Genomic DNA, 14843 nt, shown 5'->3' on the forward strand with positions numbered 1-14843 from the left:
AATGGCGGCTATGTGCAGACTTAAGAGAGTTAAATAAAAGAGTACCAGTATCTAGATGGCCACTACCATTCATTGATCAGGGCCTAGCTCAGATACATGGTTCAAATGTATTTACCACGTTAGATCTCACATCTGGATATTGGTGTGTGCCATTGGCAGAGGAGATACAACACCTATTTTCCTTTACATTTGACAGGACTCAATATGCCTGGCTTAGAGCTCCGTTCGGGTACATCAATAGTGGGAGTGAATTTGGCATATTTTTGAGAAAGGCCATGCCGGATGCAGCGGAAAGAGGGACAATAGTTTATGTGGATGATGTCTTGATAAAAAATGAAAACCTTAAAAGCCATTTTGATGAAATAAGACATGTGCTTGGCCAATTGCAGAAAGCAGGCGCCAAAGTATCTTTGCAAAAAGCACAATGGTGCAAGAAAAAAGTGAACTTTCTAGGGCATGAAGTGACTGAAAATGGGCTAAATCCACAAAGGAAGAAAATAGAGGCCATACAAAGATTAAAAGATCCTAAAAATGTGAAAGGAGTAAAAAGTTTATTAGGGATGACAGGCTATAACAGAAAGTTCATTGAGAATTATGCAGAAATCACTCAACCATTGACTAAACTGCTTAAACTAAATACTCCCTGGAGATGGGAAAGAGAGCAATCTGATGCAGTGGCTAGATTGAAGGAATGTCTTGTAAAGGCACCATGTTTAGCATACCCCATAAAGGACAGGGATTTCTTTATAGAAATAGGCTTTTCTGAACATTGTATGTCAGCAGTGTTATCACAAAAACACGATTTGAATCACAAAACCATTGCATATGCAAGTAAGGCATTTTCCCAAGTTGAAATGAAATTTAATGAATGCGAAAAGGCCCTATTAACCACTGTGTGGGCGCTACAACATTTCCGCCCCATTGTTCAGGGAGAAAAGGTGATTATTGAAACAAATCATCAACCTTTGCAATTTTTAGAGAGTAAAAGAATTAGATCAGGCAATCTAGCGCAATCCAGAATCACTTCATGGACACTGGCATTACAAGGTTTTCCCGTAGAAGTAAGATATGGACAAAATAAAAAGAGCCCAATTGCTCAAGGGTTAGCTGATTTACATGACTGTGCAGCTGAACAAATAACAAATGAAATGGATGTGGAAGCTAGTTTACAGGAATTTGAACAATCACCACACAAAGCTTTTGATGAAAAAACATGCAAGGATTTGCCAACTGTATATGTGGATGGTTGTGCTTTTCACATTGAAAATGACAGTAATAAACAATTAGTGGCAGGAATAGGAAATGTCTGGTTGAAATGTGAAGGCGTTCCTAGTATAGGGATGAGGATTGGAGATAGGAGCAGTCAGGTGGCGGAATTGGCAGCCATCTATAAAGCAATTGCTACTGCAGTTGATAAAAAGTTCAGTGAAATTGTCCTGGTGACTGATTCTGACTATGCACGGAATAGCTTTGTGGAATATTTGCCTGGTTGGAAAGCAAGAGGCATGGTTACATACAACAAAAAGCCACTTAAACATGGAAAAATGATACAAGCCATAGACAAATTGGTGTCAGAAAATAATTTAACAATATACTGGAGAAAAATTCGTGGGCATTTAAAAACACCAGGAGAGGATAAGGAGGGAAATGATAAGGCAGACCATCTGGCTAAGATTGGGGCTGTGATGGGAGAATTGCTACCTATTGATTATTTAATGGGTGAAATACAAATTGATGCAGTCACACGTTCTAAAGCACCAAAGGAGGTAGATCAACCGGTGGTGCAGTGGAGTCATGACACGCCAGACCAAGATTTGATTGAGGCACAAAAGAATGATCAAATTTTAGGAATCTATTATAATCATTTGATAGATCCTGAACAAAATCCTTTAACAGAAAATGATTGTATGGGAAAAGAAGAGTTGAGGGTGTTATTAAAGAACAAAACACGAATTAGATTACAGGATGGACTCATGATTAGAGAGTCCATAACAGGGCAAATACAGTGGGTAGTACCCCTTTCATTCAGAGGACTAATGCTACACCATGCACACGATGCCATAACTGCAGGCCATAGAGGTTCACAAAAGACATTAGAAATACTAAAAGATTATGCTTACTGGCCACATATGTCCCAAGATGTGGAATTATATACTAGAGGATGTCTAGTATGCGCCCAATTTAAACCTGCTTCACCAATGCATAGAGCACCATTGATGAAAAGAGGCCTAACTCTCCCATGGTCAGATTTGCAAATAGACTATGTAGGTCCTTTAAAAAGGTCAAGCAGGGGACACCGCTATATTTTGAGTGTGGTATGTTTGATGTCAAAGTGGATTGAGTGCATTCCCGCACCAGATTGTAGTGCGCAAACAGCAGCCACATTGCTGGTGAACCATGTGTTCTCAAGGTTTGGGTTGCCACAAAGAATTGAGTCAGACAGAGGAAGTCATTTCACAAGTACTCTAATGAGTAAGGTATGGCAAATACTAGGTGTGAAAAGGAAACTACATATCGCATATCGGGCGGCGTCTTCAGGTACAGTTGAAAGAAGCAATAGGTCTGTTGTGGACATTTTAAAGAAATTTGTGGCAGAAGCAGGTTCCAGCTGGGATTTGCGTTTACCATTGGTTTTGATGGCAATCAGGTCGACTCCTGCCAAAGCAACAGGTGTTAGCCCCCATGAGGTCTTAACAGGTAGGAAAATGGTGTTACCACAACACCTACTATACAGAACACATGAGCAAACTCTAGTGAGTGCATCCACAGTTCATGAATATATTGATGAACTGAGGAGGCATTTGCAATATGCATTTGCTTTTGTGCAGAGAAATCTGGAAAGAGATGCTGACAGTGCTAAGTCATATTATGACAAAAAGACATCAGTAAAGGAATACAATGTAGGGGATCAGGTGTACAAGTTTCATTTTGGAAAAAGTAAACAGAAAAATTCTAAATTTCTGGCAGCCTGGCAGGGGCCATTTCGAATTATAGATAAAGTCTCTCCTGTAGTGTATAAAATTTTGAAAAATGAAGGTGAAACAGCAATAGAGCAGTTTGTCCATGTAAATCAAATCAAACCATGCCATCCCAGACATGAGATCAGGCAGCTTGAGCATGTGGAAACGGATAGAGTCCCTTGAGAAAATAAATGGGTGTGATCAGGAGGCAGTGACAAAGAAGTTAAAAAAAAGTTGATTGTTATGATGGCACATAAACACTGTAATATATGTGAAAATATATAATATAAATAAATAAATAAATAAATAAATGCACATATAACGGAAGCTCGTGGTTGGTGTGCAGAGAGAAAGTGTATTAAATATTGAATGCTGTTTTATATGTGTTTGTTTTCTTTTAACTTGTGTTTAATTTCAGAAAAAAGAAAAAAAAAACGAAGTATTTTTACCAAGCATGTTTTATTTTTGGCAAAAGGTGGAAATGAGTATTGTGCTATGTACTTAATCTGTTTATTTTCTATCTTGATTTAGACAATTAACATTATTTGGTCGGAGGTTCCGGGATCAGAGGCCACGGGAGACGATGGAGTCCTGGAGTCCCCTGGATGAAGACCAAAAGATGCCTGCCTCCAGGTGGAGGTGAAGACAAAATAACCGGAATGCCAAAAGAGATGACTACTGTGGATTCAAGATTGCCAAGATGAAAGAGTACTCGAATGAACCGAATAACATCGCTGGTCGGGACATACCAAAAGAGACAAAGCAAAAGTTCCGGCATATGAAGTTCCACGTATTTATTATTTTAATTATTTATTTTAACTTGTTATATTACTTATTTGTTTTAGTTAGTTAGTTTTATTTCATTGTTTTTAATTGACTTGGAAAATTTAAACTTAAAGTAATGCCACTTCCACTGAGAAGGCAAATGTGGAACATTTTATGAACTTATGGACTCAGATGAAATATTGATTGCAAATTTTCATTGATGCACATGAATATTCATTTTGTTGGATTGATATATTGTATAAAAAAAAAAAAAGAACAAGTTGTTTTTAGAGATTGGCTTGGATTATAGCCAAGTTCTAAAAACAAAAGGAGGGTATATGTAAGGATATTTGGCATGTTACAGCACAGAGTACAGCACTACTGCACAAGTAGCATTTTTTTTTTGCAGCACCACCACAAGGGTGCGGTGCATTGCTATATGGGTTAGCAGATTAACAAGGAAAGACAGGCTATTCAGTCAAAAAACGATTTTAACATATAAGATGCAAAGCTATTTTTACAGTTAAAAGCACACGTGTTCATTTAAAAATGCACACTATTTTTCACCTGAAATGCCTATATTGCTAGAGACACATTTGAAAATTAACAGCTAACCTATTAACAATTAACCTGACTAATAAAACCTTATTTTAATATAACTCACTAATAAAATGTGTTCTCTACTGCAGAATTAGGCATACTTTGAAAACCAGTTAAATGAGTGTGCAGATTTTTTCCTCTCTTCTCTGCCTGATTATCCGTGTTGTTGTGCACAGTAACTGCAGGAGGAAGGAAGTCAGATTTGCAACAATTGCAAATGTATAAGCGAAGCTATTGTTGAAGAGTAGGAGGATGAGAGATGATGGATTTCATTGGAACACGTCATAAAGAGGGCTGAGAGGAAAGTTTTAGTGGGCAGTAGCAGGGAAAAAGAGAGGGAGACATCTTTCTGCACTACTGGGGAGAAGACCTGGCTGTGGGGGTGTACTGCTGCAGTCGAGACTGGGGAAAGCTGAAAGAATTACCTTTCCACTGGCAGAGGCAGTCCTATCTGAAAAAGCTGAGAATTCCAGGCAATGACCCCGGCTTGAGAAGGCAAGCGTTCATTTTTGCTGGAGTTAAGCCAAGAGAGCCACATTCACAGAGAGAAGCCTCTGAACAGATAAGGTAATTACCTAACTGGGGGAGCTGTGTGTGTGCACGAAAGCATGCAGTCAGTGTAGAAAAATGAAAGTCCGGTGCGTGTCTTAATCAAGTGATAATGTTGCAATTTAAGTTCTGTTCTCCGCCACTATAATTGCAGTGTGTCATTGAAAATGCTTTGATTGTTCCATTTTATTGCTGTAAAGAATGAGATCATGTCTAAATGCAACTTTTATAATACAGAAAATATTTGAAAACAGACGGGTGGTTTATTTTCTATTTACCATTACAATGCCAATGATGTGGGGAGATTTTTAAACAGTGCAATGGTCATTTTAAGACAGATGTGTGTATGTCAGAATCAGTATGAATAATTGTGAGTGACTGTAGTATAACTTGTTGGAGGTACATGAGCCAACGGGAAGAGAGACTCTCTGAACATAGCTCCCTACCATATATAAGGTAGTGGAAATTACCACAAGACTACCACATATAGCTCTCTGTCGTAAATAAGTCAGTGAGTTTGCCCATGGTGGCGCACCAACACTATCATTGGAAATTGTGGTATCTCTAGAATGCAGGTCTGAGGTCTCTCTAGTGATCACACGAAAAATCTAAGCGAAGATAAGGGATTCTGGACATTGGGGCCACAAATAAAACAAGGGAATTATGCTCACCAAAATACCACCAACCACGTATACCAAATATGCAGGTCTGGGTGCTGAAATAATGCATGTCCATTGTATTATTGTTGCACATGGCCAAATCTGAATACAAAGAGTGATTATTGCTAAGTTATTTTTCGGCGGTAATAAAATACCGTCAGGCCCCAAATCTCCACAAAATACCCTACATAGCCCACCTGTAGGGTCTTGAGTTTGGATAACATGGACGATTGTCCCCTTGTGTTGTGATAGCTGGATGACCTCTAAGGGTGGCTGTCTACTTAGTGGGTAAGATTCAGGTGTTCCTCTATCTATGGGTGGACTGTCTAGACTGTGTACTACGCGTTGGAAGGGCTAGCGCAGTTGGGTATGGGGGTCAACTACGGGTTCTTTGTTGCTTGGGCAGTGATCTGGCTATAGTTACTAGTTTCCAGCAATTGCTGAGTATTCCTGGGTAACGGGAGGGCCTAGGATTCAGTGATGGCAGGCAGTGATAGAACACCCCCGGACTTGAGACACCCAAACAGTGGGAGAAGGTCCAGGCTCCACAAGATGGTAGACAGCTGTCATGGTCGTGAAGTCAGGGGCACAGGCATGCAGGGGTCGCATGCACAGAAGATCTGGGTGGACACTGTCCTGGCACCTTTGGCACCGGGCTCATGAACAAAAGTAAACAAGAACATCCATTTAACACCAAAAACCTTTTATTATGGACATAGCACTTCAGATGCATTAACCTTGAACATTCCATCCATTAAGCAGCCCCAAGTGTATTCTTGGGTGTGGCTGCTAATCGATTGCCTTTGCACGTGCTCACTCTCTAGGAATGGCAGGATGTGGCTGGCAAACTGGCCCTAATGGGCGTGCCCACGATCTCAGCTATATAAGCTGCCCTGATCCTCAAGACAGACGCTTTGCATTATTCTGCACTTGCAAGCAGCGTAACGCTCACTGTCGCCTGAGGTCAGACTTACCTTGGAAGATCCTGCTTCCTGGACATCCTGCTTCCTGTCAGCATACTTACCAACTTGGGGAAGCTGTTCTTGCCTGTACATCTCTTCGGCGAACCAAGTATTCATCTTTACACTTTCCGAAAAGCCGAAATCTTCATCTAGGCAGCGCAGCACGACACGCTCCATCGTCGACAGCAGCGCCTGCAAGGAAAAACAGGAGACAAGGTTAGACATCGAAAAAACAGTCAGTTTAAGGTTGCGCTTTGCCATACTTCGCACTTTCCTTAAACCATCACTTACCTGCTGTCGAACATTGCGGTAGCATCCATCTTCCATCCGGCCACATCTCGCGTCTCACAGCTGCATTGAGGCCGCATTTCCATCTAAGGGAAGAAAACAGAAGAGAGACATTATTGTGGGCATAACTAGGAGCAACATATAAAGACATTAAACAGAATGAACAGCATCACAAGAGCTCAAGAAAGACTTATCAATCATAAGGAGAAGCATAGTTGCAGCTGGACTGAACTATCAGGGATCGGTGAAGGAACTAGATCCCATTTGACGCGCCCCTGCCAGAAGTAACAAGACGGAGAGCTTATCTTCCATAATTCAAAGGTGAGCTTTATGGGCCGGCGTATGCTCACAGAAACCGTACTTTGGGGTGAAGGGTTCGAGAGGTACAACAATGACAGATTGAGGCACTCACATACTCTTATCTCCACGCAGGAGCAGTATCACCACGTACCACCGCTCACAGCTTTTCTACTGAGGGAGAGGCCTGAAAGGGGTGATTCAAGTTCAGGGGGGGCTGCAATTGTGCCCCAACGCCTCCGCAGAGACCAGGTGAGCGTAACAACAGCGATAAACACACCTAGATTTGAGACACCCAGCTGATGTGAGAAAATGCCTATGTTTCACTGGCTGGGCGACAATGAGATTATACACATACATTTTGGAATCCATCCTAGACAACAGGAGAAAGACCAAGGTTTCACAAAGCGGAAGGCAGTGATAAAATGACACCTAGATTTGATATTTCTAGATAGTGCGAGAAAAGCCTAGGTTTCACAAAATGACAGGCAGTGATCAAATTACACCTGAATTTGCGACTCCTATATAGTGGGAGAAAGGTCTTGGTTTCACAAAATGACAGGCAGTGATACAAAGTAGACCTAGATTTGAGTTTCCTAGATAGTGGGAGAAAAACATAGATTTCACAAAACGGCGGGCAGTGATAAGATTACACCTAGATTTGAGATTCCTAGATAGTGGGAGAAAGGCCTAGGTTTCACCATACAATAGCAACTTCAATGTAGGCATTTAAGTAGTGTTCACACTGGATTCCCCAGAGGGTGTCCTAGGTGTGTATTTTTAGTGGTTAATTTACTTATAGCACAAGTTGGTTGCATTGATGACCAAGATCATCTTAGTGCTGTCTTAAATAAAGTTTTTTCCACTGACTATATCATTTTATATACACACGCATACAGACCCCCCTGTGTAGGGGCTGAAGACGACCACTGTGGCTACAAAGTATAATGTGACTGGAGTGGGACTTAGGGTGAGTAACAAGGGGGCAGCAAGATGGAGTAAATGCAAACATATGAGACAAGTTGAGTGCCATAAGGAGGATTGAAAGACATTTCCTCATAGAGGGGCGGTGTGAGTGTTCCCATCTGTGGAGATTAAACCAGTTGTCCATGCTCCAGTAGCACTATCTACCCTGTAACAACTGTACCATGACCAACCCATTGACAAAGCTCTGTACAGACGGGAGCTGCTGGTATTCCTTGTGGAGAAGCGCCCCAGATGAGCAACCTTTGGTTGCACTCCTGGAATGGTGACTAGAGAATGACAGTGGTGTTTTGCCTTGAGGTATTAGTCATGTCGGAGAGGAGGGCAGAAAGCATATGGGGGATTTCTGTACTCTCTGCTACCTGACTTTTAAAACAGATACTGGAGGGGGTAATAATCAAACCCTTGGAACAAGGAGGGTGGAAGATCCTCCTTGTTCCACACTTATGCAGATCAATGAAAATGAAGTTCAAGATTTTAGGGGTCTGAAAATGATTGCCCAATTTACTGTTGATGGCCTCCGTTTGATATCCTACAAAGCTTAAGAAAAGCTACAAGGACAAATGGTTCATCATTGTGGAACTGTAGGATGTCGGAACAGTGTCATCAAGTGGAAGTAGTTCCACCATAAAGAGTATGGAGATTATAACCACATTTTTTTGCTTGTTTTCTGGTTTTATCTTGCTCACTCAAGATTGTTAGGCAGAAACCTGTGCAGTTCCCTTGGGGAACACTGCAAAAGATTTAAGACCACAGGTATAGCAGTAAACCCACTTGGTAGCAGTCCGCACCACCCAGATTTACCTGGTAGCTGTGGCTGAGCAGTCAGACTTCCCTCAAGAAGAGTTAGGCAGTATGCAAAGTATACACAATATGTACTCAGACACAATAGCACAAGCAAACACTGACCAGAGCTGGGTTTCAAAAGTATATAGTTATTTATTTTCAAGAACACATAAGTTGAAGACACTCTAGCAAAGTATAGTAAAAACACTTCAAACACAGTTATAATGAAAGCAGTTTCCACCCTTACTCCTATCTAGCCAACTCTAAGTTAACACCACATAATTAAAATAGAGGTGAGTGCTTAACGTTAGATGACACTCTAGTAGGTTCAAGGAAGGGATAAAAAGGAACAAAAATAGGTTAAACACACCACTCTAAGGTCCAGAACACTTGCAATAGGCTCAAAGAAGTACAAAGTCACAGGTGAGCAAAAGTCACTAGGCAGGGCCCACTCTTAGGGTAGCCGGAGCGAAAATGTGCCCAAGATCACACTGTTAGTAGGGATTCAGAGTCTTGCAAAGAGTTAGAAAGAGTTTAGAGTGGCTTAGAAAGTTTAGCCAGGGTGTCCCAGGCACTCCCAGGTTCGAAAGCCGGGGGCTAAATCTACCCCATACAGTCGGTGGCAAGGGAAGCCAGGCGGAACACGGTACCTTAAGCGGAAAGGGTCCTCCAGCGGTGGCAGTTGTTCCAGGCAGTGGCAGCAAGGCTCGACGTCGGTCAGGGGAGAAGAAGTTCTCGCTGAAGAGCAGAAGAAGAAGGTCGTAGCACTGCCCGGGAAGAAACCAGCCGCGGAGTCCTCCGGTTAAAGGGTTGTACCGACTTTCGCGGTTGGGGTAAAAGTGGTGGGGTTCCGGTTGCCGGGGTGCTTGGCACTGGCAAGGCGGCCACGAGATACCTCGAGAAGCGAAAAGAAGGCGAAAACTGGTTGTCCCCACCAGTCAAGGGAAGGAGCCACTCCGTTAAGAGTTCTCCTCGGTCGTCGGGAAAAAGTGGTGCAACGGTTCAGCAGGGCTCCACCGGGTGGTGTCGTCGAAGCAGGTCGGCGCAGCTCTTCCCTCGTCGGATTCTTGGTCCTGTGGCGACTTCTGAAGTTCCAGTCCCCAAAGCCCTGCTTTTATGCAGCAAACCCCCATTCACCCAGCCTAGCTGTCACTCAAACATGCTAAGTGGTGAGCCGGCCGGCTCACCACTTGGGCCAATCAGGACGGAGTGCGACTTGAGTTACCAAGGTAACTCAGTCCAGGGTGCCTAAACCCCCCTCCACCCCTCCTAAGTACCCCAGACAGAGTGGCACCACTTTGGAGGGCTTCTGTGGAGAAGCCCGCCAAAAGTGGAACAAAGGGCTCCACTTTGGGTCAGAGTTACAGAGGCGAACGCCAACGCCATTTTAGAATCAAGCTTTGGCAAAAAGTCCCAACCGGAGTTATAATAATAAATATATAAACCGGCGGTATGTTTAAGGCTACCGTAAATAAATAATTAAATGTGTTAGCCTAAAACAATGGGAAATCCCATAGGAAAATATTCGCGGTTGAATATAAAACGTAGTTTCCACTGCCACCAGCCAAAACTCGATCAGGGGGGACGGAGACGTGCCCCCTCGACTAACAGACCCTGGGGCAATCGAATTGCCCCAGCCAGTACGTCCACAATATGATGGTTTGTACTGGTTCTGTTCAGGATTCAAGACTAGCAAAGTCTTTGGTGACTTTACATGCCCTGGGAGACAGTAGTCAGTCCCAGGGTATGGAGTCTATGTTGGGGAGTCCCTAGGACACCCCTGGGTCACGGCACAGAGGGTGCTGTGTAACCCACATCACAAAAATACATGAGGCCCTATGGAGTAGAAGACCCCCTAGCCCATTCCACACAAGGTTTAACCAAGAAAACACACTTCAACATGTCCAAGAGTGAGGGTAAAAGAGTCTCACTCTTGGCAGGAGAAAGAAAAGAAACCCCAGAAATCCAGCAAAGCTGCTGGGGGACTCACTAGGTAGGGAAATTCAGCCTAAACAGAGAATTCTCCCTAACAAAGATTTCTTTATTTTGGTCTTTCTCTACCTCACTCCCCACCATAAGTCCTTATCCAGTCCCTAGTGCATCTGCTTCTTTTTCCCCCATCTTTTCCCTTCCTTTCTTAGAAACTCTGAAAAGGATTCTCAATGTAGCCTTTGTGGACGGCGTTGGTATATTTCTAAAGAAATTGCAGATTGTTTATTTTTTATGTCTCATGTATGTGGTAGATTGTAATCTTAATATAAAGACCTTTTTTAAAATAAATTCTACATTTTGAGTGACATCAAGGGACGATTCTGGAATGTCATCTAGTTCTTGTGCTTACCAACTGGTTCTGAGCCTCTGTTCAGTATCAATCATTTCTGCCTTTTTTACAATGTTCCTTTTGTATTTCCATCCAAACGGTTTCATCACCACTGTTCATTTTCTATTTGTGCTCGACCATTATCAATTTCCATATCCATACCAACCCCCTTGAGATTTGTCTGTCTTTTTTTGTGTCGTGTGCATCTTTTGCATTTCCTATTTTAGAGATTCGGGATCCCTATTTCCAGGAATCACTTTACGTCATTGTGGCTCTTTTTGCAGATACTGGCATGTCTAAGTATCCTGTCCCCTTATTTAAAGAATAGTGGGAGACAAGACCGTTTGTCGCTCTATATTGGAAAAAGGCTGGCTGAGACTGTGCAACTGAAAGGAGAATAGCTCAGAGGCAACATGCTCACCTTGGAAACAAGACGATACGAAGCAACACAGGTTCGATCCCCGGGTCCGCGCTTAGAAACCTCCGGCTATTAAGCGTGTTATAAATAGGCAACTAAGACATATTACTGTAATAGCGCCTCGATGCCACAGGGCTGTGTGAGCGCTTTAAAAATATGCAAATGAAAAAAAGGAGCAGCAATGTTAGTATCTTATTATCTTCTGAGCTTTTTTTATATTTTTATGTAGTACAAGTACATTTTCTATGCAAACCATCGCCTATAACCTTAAAATAGTTATATGAACAGGCATGTTCTCTCCTGGAATACACTTCTGACAAAATCAGAGGTTTGCTGTGCGGTTCTGAGGCCCTCAGGCAAGTAGCCTCAATCCAGCTCTCCTCAGCAATTTTCTGAAGAAATAAACTCTTAAAAAACCTTATATCTTTTCTTTAGTAAAGTTGCCAAATTTGAAAGAGGCAGCCGATTTCAGTATAAAGGGACACACTAAGAAAATATCAGCACATTTTCAGTTATAGGGAATAGGAGGAGATTATAGCTTCAGTAAATCACACTACACAAATACTGATAAAGGCTATGCCCCCTTAAAAACAGCATGGGGCTTGTACATCATATTAATACTAGAGGGCAAAAGGTAGCATCTGAGATGACTTTGGACATGTGGTGTTACAAGAAGGCCCTTTTAGGATGTCATGAATTAGAGATTATCATGCAAGGGTGTGGCCATATACACAGATCTATAAAATCAAAAGATGCATATGTCCTCCCGATCGATGTTTGGTCTAATAATCATAAGAATATGGAGTACGTCTCAGAGGGGAAAAGGCTACAATAGAAGACTGACAACAATCTCTGGCATGTATAAAAAGCATACACGCAAAGCTTACTTCTGTGTTCTAATGCTGAGTTCTTTAGGTCTTCCAACATCCCTTCCCTGGAGATCAAAAGATTCATCAAAATATTCCTCTGGCGTAATGGCAGTCGGGTTGTTTGCAGTGGCAAACTCTGTTGCTAGGTCCTGCAAGCACAGAATTTCATTAGCAAGAAGATAAAAGAAAAAACAGTATCTGGGCACCATTTTCATGAAATACCATGAATCCACAAAAATCAGCTTGCCTACAAGAGTAGAACAGATATGTTAAAAGTAAAATGGTTTTCACTTTTTTTTAAACGTAATATTAGTGACTGTCACAGACTTGACTAATTATATAGTAGTAAAATCAGGTAGCACTATTATCAAACTCAAGTGTACACATTCCTTGCACCTCGAAAGAATGGAAGGCAGAGTGAGCACAGCAAAAGTTTTGACAATGCGATTTATGGGTAATACACAAGGGTCTGTAATGGGGCATTAACACTCTGCAGTTTTATACCAACATATTGTAGTTAGAAAGAAATGAAGAGTTTTGTATTTTAAAGGTTTAATTACAAACCAATAAAATTAAAAAAAAAAAGAGTTTTGTTTTACTCACCCCCTGAGTACCAAACTGATGTTCCACAGTTCCCAGCAAAGATTCTAAAACATTTCGTTCCGCTAAAAGATTGCAGAAAAAAAGAAATAAAGGTTGTCTTTATTTTACCTTCGTTAAGAAGCATTTACTAAGATCAACAATGTTCATACTGTTTTTATCTTTACAGTATCACAGCAGGATGATTCTCGTTTCTAACAGAGGCAACAAAGTAGAGTGCTGCTATAATATGGAAGGCTGCTTCATTTGCTCATGTGGCAGTTTAAAGGGTCATAAAACTAAGACCAAAAACCAACCAATGCGAAAAGCATGAACCTGCAAAACTCTGCAGCTATGGCTCGAGATAGTTTTAGGTCGCTCACAGAGCTAACAAGGTTGTACTTAGGAGGGACTACTGTGCCAACCGCCAGCTCAGAAAACAATAAGTAACTTCAAATGTTTCCATTGCACCACTGTTCTTCCTGCTACTGTCCATCTTGGTGTATTGTGGTAGGTCTGACACAGGAGACCGTCAACTAGACATGGTTCAAAGGGTTTCAATTTATTAAAGTAAAGAAGAAACCTCACCTAGCCTTATAGCTACGATGAAGACTCCCTATTCCAGAAAATAAAAAGAAGGTTCTTGCTAGGATGTCTGAATTTGCCGGCATTCTTTCCTTTCACGATTTGTCCATGTAGAGTTTGTATCTTGGAGGAAAATACTTGCTCAAGCAAGAATTGGTCAAACCCCCCAGTACTGCAGATACCTAAGGTCAAAACTCTTTATTGGTGTTGAGGTACTCACATCCACAGACAGATTTTTGGTGGTGATAAAGGTGCAATCAGAAGCAGAGATAGCCCTGAGGATCTACTTGCTGTCCAAAATGCATCACCTTTAGTCTCTGCTCCTTCAATTTTAAAGAAGTCTGTCGTTAAAGATCTTCACCAATAACATTGTTCACCATATCATTTTGCTCAATTTAACTGATTTGTAATAATATGTTGTTCAAATGTGATTAGAACAGTAGTTTTTCGTACAAAGGTAATCACCAGTATTGATGAGTGACCTCAACAGGTGTTCTCAGGCTCGTTAGTATGTCTTACACAAATCAACACCTGTCCTCTATCCAGACCTATACTATGGTACTAACCGGCCATACTACTAATAAAGGAAAACAAAACTCAACATAGAAAAGTGTTCTTTACACCCCTTCTTTGGTTTGTGCTGGCTGGCGCATGACCCCTTCCCCAAAATGTCTCTTGAAATGTTCCTGCAGAGTTCTAAGGCTTTTGCCTGCTTGTACAGTTCAAAACCAACAGGTTCCTTAGTTTTCAATACATACAAAAAGGGTGGACTACTGTACCCCTCCGAAAAGTATGGATTAACTGCAACAGTTGAAAAACAAATTCTTTAGGTTGTCTGTTTGGATTGGTAAGCTTTTCAACTCGTCGCAGCTACGCCCATGGCTCTCAGTCCAAATGATCTCTCTTCTTCACCCCTGCAGGTTGTCTCAGACTCTTGTAGGCAATAGGTGATAGGTTTTTATGGTCCAGCATGGACCGACAGACTCTAGCTGAGGTTCTGGCTTGCTCTGGCTATCCACCCTCTGAGCAGATTTGGTTCGCAGCCTGACAGGAACCTTGGCTCTCTGAAAGTTTTTGCCTTATTTCGGAATCCGCCTCCTTCCACTTTCTTACAAACCTTCTCAGGGTGGCAGTTTCCGATTCTCCCCCTTTGGGTGTTTCATTTGTCTTCTGGTTTCTGGTAACCCCTTCTAGGATAAGGGACTTTATCTCCCTCTCTTTG

General features: G+C 41.9%; 1 protein-coding gene across 1 annotated transcript in view; it reads right to left on the reverse strand.

Moving 5' to 3' along the window:
• ANKRD13A (ankyrin repeat domain 13A) overlaps nt 1-14843 on the reverse strand; it is a 1258643-nt gene that overhangs the window by 481126 nt on the left and 762674 nt on the right. Inside the window, exons 9-10 of the mRNA XM_069619390.1 lie at nt 13061-13122; nt 12476-12606 (exon numbers count right to left, since the gene is read on the reverse strand). Of these exons, the coding sequence (XP_069475491.1) occupies nt 12476-12606; nt 13061-13122 (193 nt within the window). The remainder of the gene's footprint in view (nt 1-12475; nt 12607-13060; nt 13123-14843) is intronic.

This window comes from Ambystoma mexicanum, chromosome 10 (assembly GCF_040938575.1).
Source record: "Ambystoma mexicanum isolate Mex_15411 chromosome 10, UKY_AmexF1_1, whole genome shotgun sequence".
Classification (NCBI taxonomy): Eukaryota; Metazoa; Chordata; class Amphibia; order Caudata; family Ambystomatidae; genus Ambystoma; species Ambystoma mexicanum.